General features: G+C 37.2%; 1 protein-coding gene across 6 annotated transcripts in view; it reads right to left on the bottom strand.

Annotated features, from left to right (window-relative positions):
• The window catches only part of ARHGEF12 (Rho guanine nucleotide exchange factor 12), a 212784-nt gene that overhangs the window by 131829 nt on the left and 56599 nt on the right, over window positions 1-24356 (bottom strand). For 3 of the 6 annotated variants that reach the window (XM_037028532.1, XM_037028528.1, XM_037028527.1), the window contains exons 2-4: window positions 8294-8317; window positions 6392-6474; window positions 4856-4912 (exon numbers count right to left, since the gene is read on the bottom strand). In XM_037028532.1, coding sequence (XP_036884427.1) covers window positions 4856-4912; window positions 6392-6474; window positions 8294-8317 — 164 coding nt within the window. Of the gene's footprint in view, window positions 1-3749; window positions 3821-4855; window positions 4913-6391; window positions 6475-8293; window positions 8318-24356 lie in introns of those variants that run through there. The other 3 variants (XM_037028530.1, XM_037028529.1, XM_037028533.1) reach the window with 2 other exon arrangements.

A 24356-nucleotide genomic window follows, 5' to 3' on the forward strand; every position in this document is an offset into this window, starting at 1 on the left:
AAAAAGACCATGGGCAACCTCATAAAGACCATTCATTTTTAAATTGCTGCCAGACATATATGTTTTATGAGTAACAACACCTCAGATAATCCTTTAACAAGCTTCTTGCCCTGGCTATTGTGGGTCAGTGGATTGAGCACTGGCCTGAGATCCAAAGGGATGCCTCTTTGATTTCCAATCAGGGCACATGCCTGGGTTGCAGGCCAGACCCCCAGTAGGGGGCACATGAAAGGCAACCACACATTGATGCTTTTCTCCCTCTCTTTTTCTCTTCCCCTCTAAAAATAAATAAATCTTTTTTTAAAAAGCTTCTTGATTCTAAATACACAATACTGCCCACAAGAGGTGTCTTATGTTCCAAGTATGCTGATTTCTTTCTTTACGCTATTCCGACCAATAGTAAGTCTCATTTCTAAGTTACTTTTTCTTTCATGTTAAAATTTTTCAGAAGAAAAATCCCATTGAGTCAATATTTTATTCCACCAAATCTTTTTCCTATAATATTCATCCCAATCTCGACAATCACTTAATCAAAACTGAAAGAGTGCCTTAGGATTTCAAGCATGATGGGTGATGAGAAGACAAACCTAAGTACAAATAACTAGACACAAAGCAGGATGTCAGAGCTCAGAGAACAGAAGAAGCAGGGCAACTCCAAGAAAGCCTGGAAAGATGAGGAGGTTTCTAATAAGAAGTTCTAGGGTTTAAACCTTTCAAGACAATGGGAATGGCATGAACAAAGAATGAAAACCAAGCCATATTTCAGAAATGAACATTTGAAGGAGACGGTGGTACATTTAGGTGAGCAGTAAATTAAGACAGAATAAGTCTGAAACAAAATTGTGACATATTTTAATAACTATTTGCACTTCCTAACAAGTGAATGCTCAAATCCTTGTTAGTGATACTAATCTGACAAAATGTACAAGAATGGAGAATAGGAAGTGGATCAACGTGAAATAAAAGTGAAAGAAAATTATGAGTCTATTAAAATAGTCTGATGAAATGATGAAAAGGGGTGGGAACAGAATCAAATAGTGAGTGATGAAAATAAAGTGATGGTAGAATCAATGGGACCTTGCAAACAACAAGAGAGGACAAGGTAAAGGAAGTCAAAAATAACTATTAAAAAAGTAAGACTAGGTGGCAGTGCCACTCAAAAAAAAATCAGGAATATCAAGGGAAGATTGATTTCTTCTATCCATAAAGAACAGTGATGAATTTCAGATTGGTCATTCTGAATATGAAGAACAGTTAGAGGGAAAGTATTCACAAACATTTAAAAATATAAAACTAGAAAAAGAAATATCAAGAACAGAAACTCAGGTCATTTTACATTTGTAAAAGGAAAAAGCAGTTAAGTATAGAAAAGATAAAATAATTATAAAGAAAAAAGAACAAGATTGATCTAATATTCCAGAAACCAAAGGAAGAGTGTTAGTTAGCATTGTCAAATGGCTCAGAAATATGGTAAGAACTGAGAATAAGTTCACAGACTTTCAAGTCTAATATTTTGGTTTACCTTCCAAATAGCATGTGTTCACATATCAGATTTCAAGAAGTTAAGAAATGAATACTTTATAAGGACATAGAAAATTCATATTGCAGAATGCTCTTTGAAAAATTAAAGAAAAAAAGAGAATCATAATTTGGTGAAAGTAAGAATCAAACCAAGAGCCCTGACCAGCATGGCTCAGTTGATTGAGCATTGTCCCACAAATCAGAAGGTCACTGTTTCTATTCCCAGTCAGGGGACATGCCTGGGTAGGCCTGGTCCCCTACTGGGGCATGTGCAAGAGACAACCAATCAATGTTTCTCTCCCTCTCTTTTACCCTCCTTTTCCCTCTCTCTAAAAATAAAATAAATAAATCAAACCAAGAACTTCTCTTTTTACAGATATGAGAATCTAACAGTTTGCCTATGTTAATGACTGTATGTTTGTGTCCCCCACAAAAGTCATATATTGAGTGTGCTTCTCTCTCTCTCTGCAACCTTTATCCCCCACCCTCTCTCTTCCTCCCTCCCCTCTCTCTCTTTCTCTTTCTCTTTCCATGTGCTTACACCAAGGAAAGAACATGTGAGCCAAAGCAATCCAGAAGAGCCCTCACCAGAACCCAACCATGCTGGCATGCTAATCTCATACTCTAGACTCCTGAATTGTAAGAAAATAATTACATTTCTGTTATTTAAGCCAAGTCTCTGGTGTTTCGTTATAGCAGCCCCAGCAGACTAAAGACAGCTTCAAAAAGACATGACTTATTTTCTTGTACAAAATATTATCAGCTGGAATCTCTTCATGAAACCAAGACAGAAGTTAGGAAGGGGTATCTAACTCAAAATTCCCTTGTTAAATCTCTTATGTCCCACAAAAGCTACAGAATTTCTTCACTACAACATTAGTAAGAAAAATGGAAAATTAACTATCATTCAATTGCAGATCAGAAAATACATCTGTATAAGATCAACAGACTCTAAAAGGTACAAGGAAAAATAAGGGGATATGGAATAAATATTGATCTACTGTATGGGGTAGAAAATTAACAAAAGAAGTCAATACAAAAAAAAACCACCACTAGGTTTCCTTTTAAAATGAGCAAAGCAAATCTATCTGATAAAAAAAGCTGTAAAATGGCTAAAAATTTTTAAAGTAAATAATTTATACATGAATAAATGGCAGTTGCATGAAGTATCCAACTAATGAATTTTACTCCAAGACAATGTATAATCTCTAAAATTAGAAGTTGGCTTGTTAAGAGGCCCCATGCCAAAGCAATGTCACCAGTGGCTATGATTCTACTCTCATATTCTATTATGTCCAAGCTTTCCTTGGCTCCCTGGAGATTAGAGATTTTTTTTCATCCATGCTAGCTGCACATAGTCTGAAGTCTATTTACACTGGTGATAAAATAGTTGTAATGTGAAAGAGATTTAAGTTAAAATGCTAATTAACTTTGTTCTGAAAAACTCTTTTCTAAGTGCTTTTTGAGAATTCATGGCTCAGTTACCTCCACAAAAGACACTTCAACAGTTCTCAAGAAACAAACACACAGAGAATCCATACCTTGCATCCTCATTACTGCTTAAACCATTTCTATTACTACTAAGCCAATGACATGTCTGAAATACTGTTAACATCCAAATCAAACAGGAAGCTTTCATTCATGCCTATCATCTATCATCCAAAGCAAAGACCCTATCATCTTAAGCAAACAGCAAGCTTTTGCACACACACCACAGATCTAGGAAAATGGCGGGGAAGATAAAAATAACGACACTGCAGAGGGTACTCAAAAAGAATGGGGCTATAAAGACAGAGTTCTCATTCCTAAATGGAGAATAAACCACAGTAAACTCTTTATACAGAACAACAACAACAAAAAAAAAGAGCCTCAAGAAATCCAGAAGCTACTTCTTACTTATATGGAGCCAAATACTTTGGGAGAAAAAAACATAAACTTGTTATGTGTCTGGCATGGTATACATTTCTGTTGAACTACTGTAAAACGTTTAATTACATAGAAAAAGCACTGGTCTCAAAAACCCAAACAAACAATTTTATATATGTATCCAACAAAAAAGCATTTACTGCTTTATAACCCAACACTGAAGCCTCATGATATTAAAAAGTATCTGATATTACTGGCTAAAGTATCAGGAGATATAAATTATAAAATATCTTTAAAAGGTTAGAGACATTTTCATATTTGACTTCCTTTCATGTATATCAAAAGCTAGGAATCAGCAATACCAGGGAAAACTTCTACTTCACAGATGTTTGGCTCTATTAAAGAAGTCATGGTTTTCTTTTGTGACAAATTGGGAATCTTATAAAAAAATAACTTCTTAGTCTTTTAGAGATTATTTTCAAAGTTTTTGTTTTAGGCTCTGCTTCTGCTATTCACTTTTCTCAAAAATACTGATTAGATATCAAAACAGGAAACAGGAAAGGTGAAACTTTGCAAAGGAAAAAGAAAAATATGTACAAACTTCACAAATATGGTTTATATTATCCTTGGAAGACAGGACACAATCTGGAAATGTAGTGTTTCAATAACCTGTTACCAAAGTTGACCATTCTGGTTAAACCTGATCTTTGTAAAGATTATTTTTAAATCATACCAATTTGTAATTTGCCCATTCAGACAGAATAAGCTTTGGGGAAACTTATGAAAGGTATAGACAAATTCTTCAAGTTATAAAAATAAAATACTTAAGGCATTTTGTCACTGTAGATAAATTACACAAGAACAACATTTCCAAAGGATGATGCAATTAAAAATTAAAAACCAAATAAAAGATAAAAATTCCAAAGAACTGCCAACACACATTAAGTTATACCAGAACTATACTTAAAAAGACTGGTAGCACTGACGAAATTCTATGTGACCCAAACCTTGCAAGTGGGACATGAGAAGAAGATAATAAGAATTTAATGCCCTAGTTAAAAATAAAGAAAAAGAAAATAAAGAAGAGTAGGAGAAGAAAGAGAAGAAGGAGGAAGGAAGAGGAGGGGGGGAGAGGGAAGAAGAATAAAGAGGAAAGAAGAAGAATTATTATTATTCAATGCTCATCCATATTACATGGAGGAAACTAACCCAAACATATGAGAAATAATCACTTTGCTAACATGAACACAATAAAAGAGATGACTATGTGGCCTATTCTTATTCTACAATGTTAGTTTCTAGCAACCTTAAGATTCCACATCACAGCCATATTAAAAGCCCAGGCTCCCTTTCCCAGCAGATCATGCCATGCAGAGCAGACACAGGAAGGCTGTAGTTATCTTTAAAAAGGAAACAGCATGAAGCAAACTCCAAAGGTGCAAGGCTGAATTGTCTATATAAAGCTTACCATATATCTCGGATCTACTCTCCTCTGAACTAGACTTTGTCTTCTTGGAGGAGCTATCTGCACAAGAGTGAGAGAAAAGGAGAGAGATATAGAAAATATGGAGACCAATGTAAGGGGAAAAATTTATGGGGGGAGAAAGAACGAATCATGATCAAGTTAAATCGTGCAAACATAAAGTATGAACATCACAGATGACAGCACTTAGAATAGTCACGAATAGCCACAATGTATTTTAAAGATTTACCAAAGAAAAGACAGTGTAATAAAAACATGTTCAAAAAAACAATACATGAATAGTCTACAAAACATATATGACAACTTTAGAGATGGCAAAAGCACTAAAAACTATCATAATCTCATTATGAAGCACTGAATATCACTTTGCTAAATCTGTCTGCAGAAATGGTCACATCCCAGATAAACAATGCAAGAATAAGTCAATCTAACAAGACCACAAACACTTTTATGAACATAGGGCAGAACTTGTGACCCTCATTAGCAAGACAATAACTAATCATATAAATAAAAGTCACTGAGCCCCACAATGTCAAAATTATGTGTCAGAAATAATTATCTTTTAACGGATATCCAGAAGTTACATATCACATATTCCCACCAATAAAACCTCACGAATTTATGATTGGGGTTTCCTTTTTACTTATTAGTCTTAATTAGACACAAAAAATACTATTAAAATTTTATAATTTTTTTCTAAATATCTAAAACAGACACATTATATTTATATATCTGGGAACCTTAGTATATACATATTTTATCTTTTGTCACAGGAACATACAACTCAATAAAACAGTATGTGCTCAAAGAAGACATATCACAGTTTCAAATGAAGAAAGCAAAATTATGAAGCAATTTTTTAAAAAATTAAATACTTGGTGAATTTACAAAGAGAAAGCAACAGCCTATATTTTACAAGAAGAGTTCAAACTATATGCATAAATTAAGGGATATAAATAAGTGAAAGCCTATTAACATGAAAACTCGACGAAAGAGCAGTACAACTAAGGCTGAAATACAGCTGAGTTCAGAATACTTTTTGAAGAAAAAGGGATCTCTTCATCTGCTTCCTCTAAAATGAGAAGATAATTAATTCTGAAATTGAATTTATCTACTCCAGACCTGAATTTTTAAATGACTGCAGAAATTGGTAGTTGTTATGGACTTGATTTTGACTTACTACTGGTTGATACTTATGATTTATCTTAATACTAAGTCCTTGATCTTAACAAAACACCCAATAGTTTTTATGGTGACATAAAAAACTATTTCTATTATCATCACCATATTTAACTACACTCTACAATGATGCTTCCATAGTGGAATCCATAGTATTGAAAGTTAAAAATGTTTGCATTCCCTGAATGCAAAGATTTTATATGATATAATTGAAGAGGAAGGTGAAGTCATAAACAGAAGTCCTACTTCTGAAACAAGTGTTTCAGGTCATTATGTAGCTCAAGCTATAGCATTCTGAAGTATATTTCTCTCAGTATAATTTGGAAGAAAAGGATATTTTACCTGTAGGGTCAAAATCATGCGATACACTGCGCTCAACTTTCTGCTTATTTGTTGGTGACTCTCGGTTCAAAATACTTCCATGCCTAAATTAAATCAAAACAATCAAATAATTATTACAAAAAAAGTCATTAGCAGAAAAACATAATTTAAAAATCTCAAGTGTGTCTTACAAAAAGAAACCAAGAGAGCAATTTACCTTACACAGTCTCATAAACCTTTCTACATTTTCCAAGAAATTTTAAAATTAGTCTGCGCTGCGTGTAATACAGTCTATTTACTTAGTTATAAAAAAATGATAAAAGTAGTATTGTTATAAACTCAGTTTCATTCTTAGAAATAACTGCTTAAATTCTTTTAGTGGTTTTCAAAGAAAAATCATTATTGTTTTCATTTAACAGATAAGAAAACTGCCTACTTGTAATTCAACACATTGCCCAAACCTATATATATCAGGATCAAGTTCAAGATCACTGTGTAAATATAGCACTGATGAGAGCAGCTGAAAAAAAAATCTCGGGAAAACTTCACTTAAAGCCTGCCTACAATTCTAGTCACGCAGTCTTGACCGAGCCCAGACAACACTAGAATTATTATTTTTCTTATGGTTTATCAAATTACCTGATCAGATAATGGCTGGACAGTAAATAAAACCATAAGTATGGTTTTCATTTGTAAAATAAAAGATGTTTTGCATTTTCACCAATAACTTTATTGATTTGGGTATTTTGAGATTATCAGCTATATCCTCATGATAGAACATTGATTGTTCTCAATTAATGCCTCAATTTGATGGTTATAAACTTCAACTGGTCTACCTGACTGTGAAGTACCTTCCAACCTCCAGCATGAAACTTCACAAACCACTTTTTAAAAAAAGTTTTGTTATTTTATTATAATTATCCAAACAACAGTGAGGGGCAAACAACTTTTGACACATTTGATCAGTCACAGCACCTTCTCCATACAATGCATAAACTGAAATTTGCTTTTTCTTGAAATAATAAAGCATAACATGCTGAAAAATGTTGCTTACTTTCTTCCATCTTCAATATTAAAACAGCTACACAAGAAGTCACCAATTTTGATAAGTTGTTTTAAATGCACACTGATATGACAGCTGTCATAGTACAATCTAACAAAATTGTTTTCAATGAAGTTAAGACAACTAAGCACTACTGGAGCCATCTTACAAGAAAAATCAAACAATATTCTGGCCAACACAATAAATATATACACTACTAATTAACTGAAATGCCAAGATTAGCATTGGTATCTTGTACTATGGTGTCATTAAAATGATAAATAAACTATAATAATTAGGAATGACATGCTACCTACATTTTAAATAATATTTATGACAATTAAGATGAAAGAGAAGGATGTTGAAGAAGTACTGAGAAAGAGACATTTAATCCTGGGAAATTAGTAATTGTGGAGATATAAATATGGGCACCAGCATTTGAACATTGTGGACTTTTCCCCTTTACTGTCTTGAAGTAATGAAGACTGATTCTGTTTCCCACAATTCATTAACTAAAGGCAGTTACAGTTACCCAGATGATAAAACACATCAAAAACTGATAATCCATTTACACCCCCCACAATATTCCTAACTGAAAGCAGTCACAAAAGACTGTAAAATTAAGCCTCTTCATAGGGTGTGACCTTAAGCATCAACTTGAACAAATATTTAAAATGCTTATATTAAAAACATTTATCAAAATAAAGCCATTTTACAGAAAAAAACAGAAATACGTGTTACATTTTAAATTGACAAAATATTCTGAAATTTTAAACTAAAATCCATGTTTTCAAAAACCACAAAAAATCACCATAATTTCAAAGGAATACTTTCGATTGAAATTTAACCTAAAATGTATGAGGTGCAACTGAACAACTTACCTTATAGGTTTTTTGAGGGGAAACCTGAAACAAAGTGAAAAAAGGGATAAGTTTAATTATTTCACTTATAAGATAGTCATTAAATTTATGCCTTCTACTAATCAGAATAAGGAACTTAAATTTTATGCTAACTTTCCCAAAGCAATTCAACAAACAGGTGAAGTAAGAAGCTGGATATCGTTTTTGGTATCTTAAATACCTTGCAAAATCTTCTTTTTTAAACTGATTTGAGAGAAGCAGGGGAAGGGAGAGGGAGAAAGCAAGAAAGAGAAGTAGCGAGAGGGAGAGAAATATCAGTCTGTCACTCTAACCACTCCTGACCAAGGACTGAACTATAACCTTGGCATATGGGCACAGTGCTCTAACTGAGCTACTTGGCCAGGACCTACTTTGTTAAATTTTATTTTTTTTTTAAATATAATTTTTATTTAATTCTTGTTCAATACTTTGTTAAATTTTAAACTGCAGGTGTATTTACCCTAGGCTGTTCATAACTATGAGTTCTCTTTTTAAAATTCCAAATAATAACAACAACAGTTAAATTTATTGAGGGCTTACTAGATACTAAGCACTACATTAAATTCCTTACATGTATTATCTTCTTCTAAACAATAACCATGAAGATATTTCCATGTTACAGGTTAAAAAAAACAAAGAAAAGAAAAATATTTTACCATTAATATATTATACTTAGTTTCCCTAGAAAGGAAAACTTCCTCCTTGCCCATCACCTCACCTCTCTCCCTAAAATATCTGGGTGCTGACTACTGCTCTATTTATCTATCCTTTGATCATGATTAAGTCATGGTCCTCAATTATTTATGCTTAGCTTTAATAACAGAAATTTAGAAAAAGTTACCACTGGAATACTATTAGTTATTAAAACTACATTTCTACAGCAGAAAACAAAGGGTATGTTTTTTTCTTATTTGGTCCTGTAAGCTTAAAGAACTATATCATTTCCTCCTGGTAGTCTTTTTAACTTTTATAAAGATTTCTTTATTTATTTTTAGGGAAAGAGGAAGGGAGGGAGAAAAGGAGAGAAACATCCACTGGTTGCCTCTCCAATGCCTCCAACTGGCGACCTGGCCCAACCCAGGCCTGTGCCCTAATGGGGAGTGGAACCAGGGACCTCTCACTTCACAAACCCGTGCTCAATGACTGAGCCACACACCAGGGAATCCTGGTTGTCCTTTTTAACAGCAGTATTACTGGAGGCTTCTTGATAAGAGTTTGATGCTATACATAGATGCTAATCTAAGTCTAGAATGTGTTATCAAATTTCCTCCCATTCCTCATTTCATTTCTGTCCTTTTAAAAATTACCTAAAATTATTTATTCTAGGTAACAACAGTTTACCATAAGTATCAGTAAAATCAGGTTTTTATTTTATTTTACTTTTTGAAAAGATTTTAATTTATTTTTAAAGAGAGGGGAAGGGAACTTCCGGCCAAGATGGTGGCATAAGTGAAAACACTGTGCCTCCTCCCACAACCCAAATTAAGGACAACAAAGATGTAGAAATAAAAACACAACCAGAACAGACAGAAAACTGAACTGTACCAAAGTCCTACAACCATTTAACCAGACCAATAAGAGGGGCAGAGTCCTCGGCCAATAGAGAGGGATTGAGGCAGCAGGAAACAGCGGTGGCTACCAGCCCGGGAACATAAGCAGTGCAAGGAGGAAACCAGCAGAGCGTGCAATGAAGTTGGCTGACCACAGTAACACTTTTGTGCACAGATAAATTAGGCAAAAAAAGGGAAGCGAGACAAACCGCACAACCCAGGGCCCCAGGAACAGGAAATAAAGCCTAAAAGCACCGACTGAAAAGGTGCCAGGAGAGACTCCCAGTCTGACAGGAGAGTTCGATGGAGAGACCCACAGGGTCTTAGAACATACATAAGCTCACCCACCTGGGAACCAGCACCAGAAGGGCCCAATTTGCTTGTGGGAAGCACCAGAGGGGACTGAAATCTGAGAGAGCTGAACAAGTGCCATTGTCCCCTTTCTGACCCCACCCCTACATACAGCATCACAACCAAGCCACCTGGGTTGCCACACCTTGGTGAACACCTAAGGTTTTGCTACTCATACGTAACAGGTGCAACCTGACCAAAAATGGCTCAAACAGAAGAACAAATCAAAGCCCCAGAGCCAATACTTTTAACTGACCAAGAGATAGCCAACCTATCAGATGTTCAGTTCAAAACACTGGTGATCAGGTTGCTCACAGAACTGGTTGATGTGGGTCGTAAATTAGTTGAAAAAATGAAGGCTACACTAAGTGAAATGTAGGAAAATGAACAGGGAAACAATAGTGATGGGAAGAAAACTGAGACTCAAATCAATGGAGTAGACCAGAAGGAACAAAGAAACAACCAGACAGAAAAGAAGGAAGAAACAAGAATTCAAAAAAATGAGGAGAGGCTTAGGAACCTCCAGGACATCTTTAAACATTCCAACATCCGGATTATAGGGGTACCAGAAGGGGGAAAGAAACAGCCACAAGTGGAAAACTTATTTGAACAAATAATAAAGGAGAACTTCCCCAGTGTGGCAAAGGAAATAGACCTCCAGGAAATCCAGGAAGCTCAGAGAGTCCCAAAGAAGGTGGACCCAAAGAGGAACACACCAAGGCACATCATAATTACATTAGCCAAGATTAAAATGAAGGAGAGAATTCTAGAAGCAGCAAGAGATAAGGGGACAGGCACCTACAAAGGAGTTCCCATCACAATGTCAGCCGATTTCTCAAAAGAGACCTTACAGGCAAGAAGGGGCTGGAAAGAAGTATTCCAAGTCATGAAATGCAAGGACCTACACCCAAGATTGCTCTATCCAGCAAAGTTTTCATTTAGAATGGAAGGGCAGATAAAGTGCTTCTCAGATAAGGTCAAGTTGAAGGAGTTCATCATCACCAAGCCCTTATTATATGAAATGTTAAAGGGACTTATCTAAGAAAAAGAAGATAAAACACATGAACAGTGAAAGGACTACAAACTCACAGTTATTAACAACCACACCTAGAACAAAAGCAAACTAAGAGGACAGCTAGATCAGGAGCGGAGCCACAGAAATGTAGATCACGTGGAGGGTTAGCAACAGGGGAGTGGGAGGAGGAGACAGGGGAAGAAGGTACAGAGAATAAGTACCATAGACAGTGGGGAGAAAATAGACAAGGGGAGGTCAAGAGTAGTGTGGGAAATGTAGAAGCTAAAGAACTTGTGACACATGGACATGAACTAAAGTAGGGGGAAATGGGTGGGAGGGTGTGTGCAGGGTGGAGGGGAATGAAGGGGGGGAATGGGACAACTGTAATGGCATAATCAATAAAATATATTAAAAAAAGAGACGGGAAGGGAAGTAGAAAGACAGGGAGAAAAACATCAATGTGCTGTTGCCTCTCATGCACTCCTAATTGGGGACCTGGCTGGAACCCAGGCCTGTATCCTTACTGGGAATCAAACCAGCATCCATTTTGGTTCAAAGGCTGGCACTCAATCCACTATGCCACACCAAACAGGGCTAAAATTAGGGTTTTTAAAAAAGACTGTTATTAAAGATAGTAAGAAATAAACATAAAACAGTGATAGTGGAATGACTACTTTATTTGCCATGGAAGTAGTTTGGTTTAAAAACAGTACAAGTTTAATTACAATTTCCTTTAACTCCTATATAAATCAAAATTGATCCTAAGAAAGACTAAGAATTTACAACCTCCTCTAATAAAACATAGTATGTCAACTCACGACACAGTTAGGGATAACACGGGCAGGGGATCCAGGATGAGAGAACACTGCTCTAGAAAATATACTGATTACAAATGATTACCAAATATTCGGAAGTAAAAGTTCCTAAGTAGTCCATCCTTACTTACAGAGGGAATGGGATAGGAACATGACTTTTAATTTACAGATGAATATAAGAATTGGCAGGAAAGAATTTCCAACTGAGTTTTTGGAAAGGGTAACACCTGTAGTTAGCAAACTTAGTCACTCTGCCTCGTAGCCATTATAAAAATTTCTACCCCAAAACAATGTTGCTTGTGTCAGGGACTGCAACACCCATGGAAATTTTGGTAAAGAAGCTCAGACGATCCCAGACTAGTGATTGTAAGAAAATGTTCTGAGCTATTTTCTCTTGCAAGAGAGTGGAAAAGAAAGGGATAAAACAGGATAAAAATGGAATGAGAAGATAAAAGTACCATCCTACAATATAACTTGCTTACCATAATTTACTTAACACATTCATAAAGTACAGATAAAAAACTTTCCTCATGCCCTGGCTGGTATAGCTCAGTGGATTGAGCACGGGCCTGTGGAGCAAAGGGTCGCTGGTTAGATTCCCAGTCAGGGGACATGCCTGGGTTGCAGGCCAGTTCCCAGCAGGGGACACATGAGAGGCAACCATACATTGATGTTTCTCTCACACTCTTTCTCCTTCCTGTCCCCTCTCTCTAGAAATAAATAAAATGTAAAAAAAAAAAAAAAAAAAAACTTTCCTCAAACAAAAATTTTTGGACAGAGAAGGTGGAGGCAAAGTATGTGCAAACTGACCAAACCTGCTCATGCACCCAACTGGGCCATTTAGCCAATCTTCCAAAAATCAAAGTGAACAGCCACAGAATCTTAACAAATATGAAGTTTGGACTCCCAAGAGTGCAGATGTTGCTTCAAATTGAATGATACACGACAAAGTGGGAGTTGTGACTACCAGTAAGCCTGCTGAAAGAAAAGAACACACCAACCAAGAAGCCACCAAAAACTAAAGCCCAAGGACAACGAGAAAGCCCACACAAACAGAAGGGCAGCCCTACAGCATTCCAGGCAAGACCAAAGGGACGGCATCACTAAGTCCCACAGATGTCCTACCACAGAAGTCAGCCACACTAAGTCCGGCAGGCAAAGCAGAGCACCCTCAGATGCAGAAACAACAAAAAGTGTCACCTAATATGGGGAGACAAAGAAAGAACCCCTAATAGAAATGAATGGAAAAATTCATTTCTTCCACTAAAAGAGGTAAAGGAAATTGAGGCAAGCAATCTATCAGATACGGAAGTCAAATAAATGCTTATAACAATGCTAAAGGAACTAAGTGACAATACAAGGAACTAAGTGGGAACTACAACAGCATGAAAAAGGAAATAGAAACTATAAACAAGAACCAGGAAAAAATGAAGAAAACAATTTCTGAAATACAAAATACACGAGATGGAATTATAAGAGGCTAGATGAAGCAGAGGATCAAGTAGGTAAGTTGGAAAACAAGGTAGAAAGAAATATCCAGGTAGAGCAACGAAATGAAAAAAGACTTAAAAAGTATGAAGTTAGCTCAGGGAAACTTCAGGACAACATATGAATCACAGGAATACCAGGAGAAGAAAATGAGTAAGGACAGAAAACCATATGAAAAAATAGTGACAGAGACTTCCCTAACCTGAAAAGGGGAAAGCCACACAAATTCAAGAAGCACAGAGGGTCCCAATCAAGATGAACCCAAAGAGGCCTCATCCAAGACACATCATAATTAAAATGCCAAATTTTAAAGACAAAGAGAGAATCTTAAAAGCAGCAAGGGAGAAACAAATAGTAACATACAAGGGAGCTCTAATAAGTCTACCAGCTGATTTCTCACCAAAAATAATACAAGCCAGAAGGGACTGAAAAGAAATATTCCAAGTAATGAAAAGCAAATGCCTGCAACCAAGACTATTCTACCAAGCAAGGCTATCATTTAAAATGGGAGGCAAAACAAGGAGTTTCCCAGGCAAAAGAAAGTTAAAAGAATATACCTCCACCAAATCAGCACTACAAGATATGCCAAAGAAGCTTTAAGATATGGAAGAAACAGAGTGAGAGAGAGGAACGAAAGTACAAAGGGGGTAAATGGCAATGAGTATCTATCAATAATAACCTTAAATGTAAGTGAATTAAATACTACAATCAAAAGACATAGGGTAGATGAATTGATAAGATATCATGATCCACATATGCTGCCTATAAGAGATCCCCTCAGAACAAAAGACCCACACAGACTGAGAGTAAAGGGTTGGAAAAAAATTCCAAGAAAATGGACAGGAAAAAAAAAGCCGGGGTAGCAATACTTACATCATATAAAATGCATGATAAAAACAAAGCCCAAAGAGACAAAGCCATTTTATAATTCTAAAGGGAAGAGTCCATCAGGACACTATAAAAATTGTAAACATATAAGCACCCAATATAGCAGCACTGAAATATATAAAGAAAATCTTGGAGCTCTTAAAGAAAGACACAGACAGCAACACACATAGCAGGGGATTTTAGCACCCCATTATCAACAATGGATAGATCTGCCAAACAGAGAATGAACAAGGACATTGTGGTACTGAAGGATACCCTAGATCAAATGGGCTGAACTGGTATACCATATTTTTTGGAATATAAGACACACCCCCCCCCTCCAAATCTGGAAGAAAAATTGGGGGTGGGGTGGGGTGTGTCTTATAGTCCAAATGTAGAGTTACATTTGCACTGGTGTAATACTATGTTATTTATGTTATTAAATATTTTACCAAATATTTTGCTTCAAATTCTTTTTCCTATTTTCCTTCTCTAAAACTTATGTGCATCTTATGATCCGAAAATATGGTATATAGAAGTTTTCAAATACAATATTTACAATAGTTTTCGATATTTGGCAAGAAGAAAAATATACATTCTTTTCAAATGCTCATGGAACCTCTTCAAAGATGGACCACATGATAGGACACAAAATAACCCTCAACAAAATCAGTAGAAACAAAATTAGATCAAGCATTTTCTAGGATCACAATGGTTTGAAACTAGAAAGGAACTTCAAGGAAAAAACTCAGAAACTATCAAATACACGGAGAAAGAGTAACGTGCCACTGAACAATGAATGGGTAAACAATGGAATCAAGGAAAAAATCGAAATTTTCTAGAAACAAATTAAAATGAACACACAAAAACCCAAAACTTGTAGGACACAGCAAAGGCATGCCTGAGAAGGAAGTTCATCGCAATACAGGCCTACTTAAAAATGATGGAAATTTTTCAAATAAATGACCTGACCCTACATCTACAAAAACTAGGGGAACAACAAGAAACAAAACCCAGAGAGAGGACAAGGAAGAAAATAATCAAAATCAGAGCACAATTAAATGCCACAGAGACTAAAAGAACAATTCAAAGATACAATAAATCCATGAGCTGGTTCTCTGAAAATATAAATGAACTCAAGAAAAGCCTTTAACCACACTCATTAAGAAAAAGAGAGATGACCCAAGTAAATAAAATCAGAAATGAAAGAAGTAAAATTACAACCAATATCACAGAAATACAAAGGATGATAAGAAACTACTATGAATTATGTGCCCAAAATTTGAAAGCCAGGCTGAAATAGACAAATTTCTAGAAACATATAATCCTCCAAAACTGAGTCAAAAAGAAGTAGAAACTCCGAGTACATCGATATCAGCTAGTGAAATTGAAGCAGTAATCAAAACACTCCCTGCACACAAAAGCCCTGGGCTGCACGGAGTCACAGGACAATTTTACCCAACATTTAGAAAAGAGCTAATTCTGATTCTTCTCAAACCATACCAAAATCTCCAAGAAGAGGGATGACTCCCAAATTCTTTTTTGAGACCAGTATTACCTTAATTCCAAAAACAGATAAAGACACAACAAAAAATGAAACTACAGATCAATATTGCTGATGAACACAGATACTAAAATCCTCAGCAAAGTATTGGCAAAATGCATCCAACATTACATTAAAAATGGGATCAAGTGGGATGCATCCCAGGGATGAAAGGATGGTACAATATATGCAAATCAATAAATGTAATACACCACCACATGAATATGAAAGACAAAAACCCACATGATCATATCAACAGATGCTGAAAAAGCATTTGATAAAGTAAGCACTCATTTATGATAAAAACACTTAGCAAAGTGGAAATACAGAAAACATATTTCAACACAATAAAGGCCATATTCGGGAAACCCACAGCCAACATCATACCCAGCAGGCAAAAACTAAAAGCTTTCCCACTAAGATCAGGAACAAGACAATGAGGCCTGCTTTCACCACTTCTATTCAACATAGTATTGGAAGTTCTAGCCATAGCAATCAGACAAGATAAAGAAATAAAAGGCATTCAAATTGGAAAGGAGGAAGTAAAACTGTCACTGGTTACAGATGACATGATGGTGTACACAGAACACCCTACAGTCTCTACTAAAAAGCTACTTCAACCTAAATAATAGAAATTAGCAAAGTAGCAGGATACAAAGTCACTATTCAGAAATTGAAGGCATTTTGGTACACCAACAATGATATATCAAGAAAAAAAACCTATTTGCGATAACAAAAAGAAAAATAAAGTACTTAGGAATAAGTTTAACCAAGGAGGAAAAAGATCTATACTCAGAAAACCAGACAACACTAAAGAAATAAATTAAGGAAGACACAAATAAATGGAAACATATACTGTGTTCATGGATTGGAAGAATTAATATCATTAATATGCGCACACTACCCGAAGCAATCTATAGATTCAATACAATCCCTATACAAATACCAATGACTATTTCACAGACAGAGAACAAATATTTCAAAAATTTATATGGAACCATAAATAACACAGAATAGCCTCAGAAATTCTGAGAAAGAAGAACAAGGTAGGAGTGACCACAATTCCTGATATCGAACTGTATTACAAGGCCACTGTAATCAAAACAGCCTGGTACTGATGTAAGAACAGACACATAGACCAATGGAAAAGAATAGAGAGCACAGAAATAAACCCATGTCAATAGGTCAGTTAATATTTGACAAAGGGGGCAGGAACATAAAATGAAGTAAAAATAGCCTCTTCTATAAATGGAGTTGGGGGTTTGGGCTGATACATGCAATAAAATGAAACTCGACCACTAACTTACACCACACACCAAAATAAACTCAAGATGGACAACAGACTTGGATGTAAGTTGTGACACCATAAAAGTCCTAGTGCAAAACATAGGCAGGAAATTTTCAGATATCCCACCCAGCAATATTTTCAATGATATATCCCCTAGGACAAGGGATATAAAGGAAAGAATACACAAGTGGGATTACATCAAACTAAAAAGCTTCTGCACAGCTGAAGAAAACATTACTAAAATGGAAAGGGAACCAACCGGATGAGAAAACACATTTGCCAATGATACCCGAGACATGGGTTTGATTTCCAAAATATATAAAGAACTCATACAACTGCACACCAGGAAGACAAGCAATCCAATTAAAAAATAGGCAAAGGACCTAAACAGACACTTCTCCAAGGAGGACATATAGAGCATATACAGAGCCCAGAGACACATGAATGGATGCTCAACACCATTAGCCATCAGAGAGATATAAATTAAAATCACAATGAGATACCACTTCACACTGGTAAGAATGACCATCATAAACAAATCAACAAACAACAAATGTTGGAGCCGATGTGGAGAAAAGGGAACCCTAGTGCACTGATGGTAGGAATGCAGACTGGTGAAGCCACTGTGGAAAACAGTATGGAATTTCCTCAAAAAACTAAAGTTGAAACTGCCTTTTGATCCAGCCATCCCACTGCTGGGATTATACCCTAAGAATCTTAAATTACCAATTCAAAAGAACCTGTGCACCCCAATGTTCACGGCAGCGTTATTTACAGCATCCAAGAACTGGAAACAGCCTAAATGCCCATCAGTAAATAAGTGGATCAAAACCTATGGTTTATTTACACAATGGAATACTACGCAGCAGAAAGAAAGGAGGAACTCCTACCCTTCCCAACAGCACAGATGGATCTAGACAGCATTATCCTAAGTGAAATAAACCAGGCAGTGAAAGACAAATATTTTGTGATCTCACCTATTAAGTGTAACCTAATCAAGAAAACAAACAAATGAGCAAAATAGGACCAGAGACTCAGAATTAAGGAAGAATCAGACAATGAGCAGAAGGGAGGGGACAGGGGAATAACTAGGAAAAGAAGGGGGCAAGGAAAGCAAAAGGACATGAATAGAGGACTCATGGACATGGAAAATGAGCGAGGGCATTGACCATGGGAGTTGGGCTGGCTGGATGGGGGTGAGCAATAGAAAAAGAGGGAAATAAATTTTTTAATCACAATACTTTTTCTCTACTAAATTTCACTTTAATGTACTGGTATACAAGCGTATATTTATGTTAATATATACGTGTAATTACACATATACATAACTAACTATGTCAAGGGCCTTCCTGGCTATTTCACTTGTTTCCTCTGTTCCAGCCAAGAAAACCAAAATAAACAAAACAAACAAATTCACACAGAGAACAAACAGATCATCGGTAGATAGGAGAGGTGGTTGGGGAAACACGTGAAAAGGTGAAAAAAATTAAGACATACAAAGTATCAATTATAGAAATAGTCACCACCCTTGGCTGGTGTAGCTCAGTGGATTGAGCACAGACCTGCAAACAAAAGGGTTGATGGTTTGATTCCCAGTCAGGGCACATGCCTGGGTTGCAGGCCAGGTCCCCAGTACGGGGCACATGAGAGGCAACCACACACTTATGTTTCCCTCCTTTCCCTTCACCCTAAAAATAAATAAATAAATATTTTAAAAATAAAAAATAAAATAACTGTTGAATAAATGAATAAACAAAGTTTATTATTAAAAAATAGTTACCAGTAGTAAAGTGCAGCATTGGATGCATAGTCAAAAGTATTGTAATAATTATGTATATTGGAAGAGGGGTACTAGACTTACTTGAGTAGTACTTTGTAAGGTATATAAATGTCTAATCACCATGTTGGTCACCTAAAACTAATATAATATTGTATGTCAACAGTAGTTGACAATTAAAATTTTTAAAAAAACATTACAAAAAAACACTTTTTCATTACAAATATTTTTTTATGGGATATGTATATAACAAACACTTTAATGAAATTTTTTGCTTCAAAAGTAGAGAAATACCTCTTCACAAATGCTTTGGCTCTGGCATCAAATCTTAACAATTACTCCCAGCTATTCACTTACGAAACCAAATCTGAATATTCCAAGCTTTCAAACCACCACAAAGAAAAAATACCTCTGATTTCTTGGGGAAAAGGTGGTAAATTAGTTATATTCATGTCTTCTTAACTTTCTTTTTTTTTTTAAGATTTTATTTACTTATCTTTAGAGAGGAAAGGAAGGAGAGAAGGAGAGAAACATCAATGTATGGTTGCCTCTTGTGAGTCCCCTGCTGGGAACTGGCCCACAACCCAGGCATGTGCCCTAACTGGGAATTGAACCGTGATCGTGTGGTTCGCAGGCCCGCACTCAATCCACTGAGCTACACCAGCCAGGGCTCTTCTTAACTTTCTTTACAAGAGCTTTTCTTGACCCAAAGCCAATGCATTAGAATTGGGGTATACTCTTGTAAGTACCAATGGCTCACCACAGCACTGAATTTGGAATGGGAATCACTACTTTACAAAATTCAGTTCACTTAAATTTCACTGACATGCAGTTCTATTTTCTCTTTAGATGCTAAAAAGGTGAGTTACCCTAACATAGTTAATGCATAAGGCTTTTGACAGTACTAATGTCTAAATAAATCTGTTACTGATATATTTATAGTATTTTCAAGACAATTCCTCTGTCAAAGGATTGAGGAATAAGATTACCTTTCCCAAAATATAAAGTTCTATATAAAGCAATAGTTCTCTACTTTTTAATACTAAGAAATGTCTTTATTCCCAAAGAAGTACATGTATAAAATTTAAAAAATAAAATATAAAAGCCAGCCACATTATCAATAACCAGCATTTTTATGATTATTTCCTCCATCTTTTAAGTATAGATTTCTTTATTTGTATAAAGTAGAAACATAGTGTATATAGTTTTTAATAAAAATTGAAGCAAATTGAACATACTGTTTAATAATTTTAACTTTATAAAATGTCAACATAATTCTACATCATTAAATATTTCACTACAGCACTAATTTTAAATTATGCTTCATAGAACTCTCAGGGTTCAAAAGAGGTACCTCAAGGAGCAAAAGTGAGTAGTAGGTGGGAACTCTAGCCTCCTCATATACCAGAGGTGCTCAGCTTTTATGCTATATATTGAACTTACAAATAAGATAAAGATTTGAAAAAAAGACCTCTAAATAATGCTTGATAGCTGCCAAGTGCTTTGTGATAGAGCTACTTAATTAATTTAATCAATTCTCTTTTATAAATATTTAGGCTAGGAACCATTTTTCAGTATATCATGAAGGAGCACGCTGATGAATAAATAAACCTTTATATTTCATGGATGTGAATACTAAGAAAGTCAAACTCAGTCTACATTTACAGTTAACAATGAATTTGGTTCCAAACATCAAATATTTAGAGTGCACCCAATATGTGGAGAACACTACACAAAGTTTATAATGTTGATACATCTTGTGCTCACCAAGCATGAATTCCACATTATCTTGAGTTTAGCTTTTATTTGGGAAAAATAAATAAATAAAATTAGGATAAACTAGCAAAAAAAATGGAAGTAGGGGGCTGTTAAATTGTTCTAACCTAGTAACTCTAGATAATGTCTGAAACTGGTAGTTTGTTTTTTCTTTTAAGATTTTATTTATTTTTAGACAAGAGGAAAAGGGAGGGAGAAACAGAGGGAGAGAAGCATCAATGTGTGGTTGCCTCTTCTGTGCCTCACACTAGGGAACCTGGCCTGAAACCCAGATATGTGCCCTAACTGGGAATCCAACCTGTGACCCTTTGGTTCACAGGCTGGTGCTCAATCCACTGAGCCACTCTACCCAGGGCTGAAACTTCCAGATTTTTTTTTTTAAGCATAGCATGACTGAGAGGCAACTTACAACTATAATTTGGTCATTTAATCTCTGCCCAGCCCTCCTCTAACACAAGTATTTGGATTTTTCCAAGAGTATACTGCAATATCAGTATTTTCTCACAGAAACAGAACAGTATTTACAGTCCAGAGAAGAAAAACTGGTTTTCCCCAGCAGCTATGCTCAATGTAGCCTTTCTACTGCTCTACTGCTAAGGGCAGGAAGACCCTGCTATATAAAACTATTTAGTTCTTAAAACAAATTCTACCCTGGGGTGTGTGTGTATGTGTCCATATTACCCACTTAGGGAACCCAACTGTTTTCTATCAGTGTTCAAATCCAAATTTAAATGGGCTCATTGTCAGAAAAAAGGTTTCTGAATTCTTGTGGGAAAAAAAAACATTCTGCTGAACTTGCATCTAAAGAGGAGGTGAACAGGCTAAAAATAAATGTAAATTATAGTGGTAAAGAATAATAGTAAGCTGTTCCTGGTATTAGACTGTGGAAAAATACTCATTTGAGAAGAATGGCTAGTTGAGGAATGCTTAGTATCTTGCAGTTACACTTGGTAGTCAAAAATTATGCTAAGCAGAGAGATCCAAGATGGCTACAGAGTAGCTGGAAGCTCTGTCCACTTACTCCCAGATCCAGAACAGTCTTGCAGCTAATCCACAGAACAATTAACTAAAAAATCCAGCTGAGAGTTGAGTGGGAGCATGTGTGAGTGTTATAGGGACAAGTATGTGGGGCATGTGAAAGAGTGAGCAAGAGCCTGCCCACCTGCAAGGCACTTCAGAGCAGGCAGCCTGGGCTCTCCCAGCAGAGCAGCTGCTGCCACTGCCCATCCCAGCACTTCCGGCTGCACAGAATTTAAAATATCTGTGGGAGACATTTTGAGGAATTTAAAATATCCTTGGGAACGCCTCTGGAGTGCCCAGAGCTTGGTGCCCAGACTTGACTCTGTCCTCGGCCCCAGGCAGAGCCACACAGTCAATGGTCACCACCAACCAGGATCCAGGGACTGTGGTTCCTACTGGGGAAGGGGCTGTAGCCTTCCTAACTCGGGGTGCTATGGGAACCGAAAACAGGACAGAATCTGACTCAGAAGGCTGAGGATCGATTCATGTACTGAGAAGACCAGAGGTGGAAAAAGATAGCTGGGGCAATGCTGACTGTAGAAACTGCGTGGTGGGATAGGGCTGAGAAACACTGGAGGGAGCAGAGAGAACACCCTGCCCGCCGCCCCCCCCCCCCCGCCCCATGTTATAGTATAGCTGTGGGACTTTTCTCAGAGCCATCTGAGACAGATCCAGAGAGAAACTTTACCTAAAACTGTCAGAGGCTCTGACAAACTGTGGCAAACCCTGACTGAGAGGCCTGTGCTTTTTAACAGCAGGAGGAGCACGTGGATGACAGGATCTCCCAGGGCTCAGCGCTGTGGGGCAGGGGGGGCCACAGAGAAACTCTTTTAAAAGAGGAGCTAAGTGGAGATTCTAGAACAGGAGGGAGCCTGTTGCTCACAAATGTGTGCATGCATGTGCAGCAGCTCTCCCAACAAAGAACTCAAGAGTGATAGAGTTACTCTCAAGGAACTGTGGTACTCAACCCAGCACAGCTGGTGAGCAGGGGACTGTGCAGAGTGGACAGTTTGGTGGTCTTCTACGAGGGCGGCAGGCTAAGGACTAGATGTCCAGGAGCTGAATACCTGAGATTCAAGAGCCAAGGTGGCATGCGCAACCCTCACCTGCAGGCTCTGCAAACCAATGAAGCCAGGCTCAGGAGCCCTCTGCTGGGAATATGTCCATAAGGAAAAGAAGGTAAAGCTCTGAAAGGGCTGGCTGGCCCTTTTTTCCAGACACCGTGAGCTACACTGTTCCCCAGGCCCTGATCCACTGAAACTGCAAAGCAGAGAAATTACACACAGGTACAACAAGAGGTGTACACAGCCACGCCCAGCCTCAGCACCTAGACAGAGCAGGTCTGCATCAAGCAGGAAAAAGCTGCCCCTTTTACACAGATTAGCCCCTCATAGGAAACAAATTATTTGACAGAAACCATTCATTATTGGAAAGATTATGAGACAGACCAACACACACAGCAAGGGGGCAGGGAAACACTCCTGCCATCTTCCCTGGAGACCGAACAGTGCCCCACCGAGGGTAACCCAGGGTTCTCACTCTCCCAATTGTACCAGAGGCAACCTCGAGTCAGGTGGAGAAGGTACTGGCAGTCCTCTCAGGTCATTAAATGAACCACTCCTGGGCCCCAGGCTGATGAAAAGCAAGCAGGGCAGAACAGGGCGTACCAGCCAAATCTGAAGGAGACAGTCATAGACTGTGGATCACTTGTTGTCTCAAACAAGCTTCCTAGGGCTAGACTAGGACACCATCTGACATTACAAGGGATGGATCCAGAAAGAGAAGACAGTGGTAAACAATGGATTCTGTTGATATGAATTCCACCACTGTTTTCTTCATTATTTGCATTATTCTCTCCTGTATACCTTTTTAACATTCATTTCTTTTCCTTCAAGTTTGTACCTATTTCACTAGGATTTTTGTTGGGAACTGCTCTCCTGGCTTCAGGAGTTGTAACTGACTCCCATGGCTAAGGCTGAGTAAGCGACCTCCGGAATGCGAGCCACTAAGGAAACAAAGCTTGTCTCTGGCAGCAAGCACTGCCTCTGCTTCTTCACCTGCCCCCAATGCTTGATTAGTTAGTCAATGATGGGTAAGATCCCTCAGAGAGAGAGGCAACCTAAGCCAGACACAACCACTTGGGAGGCCATCATGGAAGGACTCAGGGGGCTGTAACAAAGATGGACCCTCACCCCGCACCCCCCCCCCCCAGCTATTCTGACATAGCCTGAGTCCCCATGTCCGCTGGGAGAAGCTCTTCCTGGATCTAATCCACTTAAGCCTGAAAACCTATGATGGGGAGGTGGTACAGCCCCTTGCCAGCTAGAGTGAAATCCGGGGTGATGGGGCATAAGAAAGAGTTCCTAAAGTCCTGTGAAGCCTGCTTTGCTAAGAGTGCTTTCATTCATATGATAAGGGTCTGAGCAGGAAATGAGTATGTCTCCCAAAGTTTTTGCAACCCCCTTACCTGATAGACACTGACTCAGACTAAGCCCTCAGATTTCTTTGAAATGTTATCTACTGTTTGATCCTTGCTGCCTGTATTCCTGTGTATT

Source organism: Sturnira hondurensis, unplaced genomic scaffold, assembly GCF_014824575.4.
Source record: "Sturnira hondurensis isolate 20B ecotype Veracruz unplaced genomic scaffold, ASM1482457v3 Scaffold0019996, whole genome shotgun sequence".
Lineage (NCBI taxonomy): Eukaryota > Metazoa > Chordata > Mammalia > Chiroptera > Phyllostomidae > Sturnira > Sturnira hondurensis.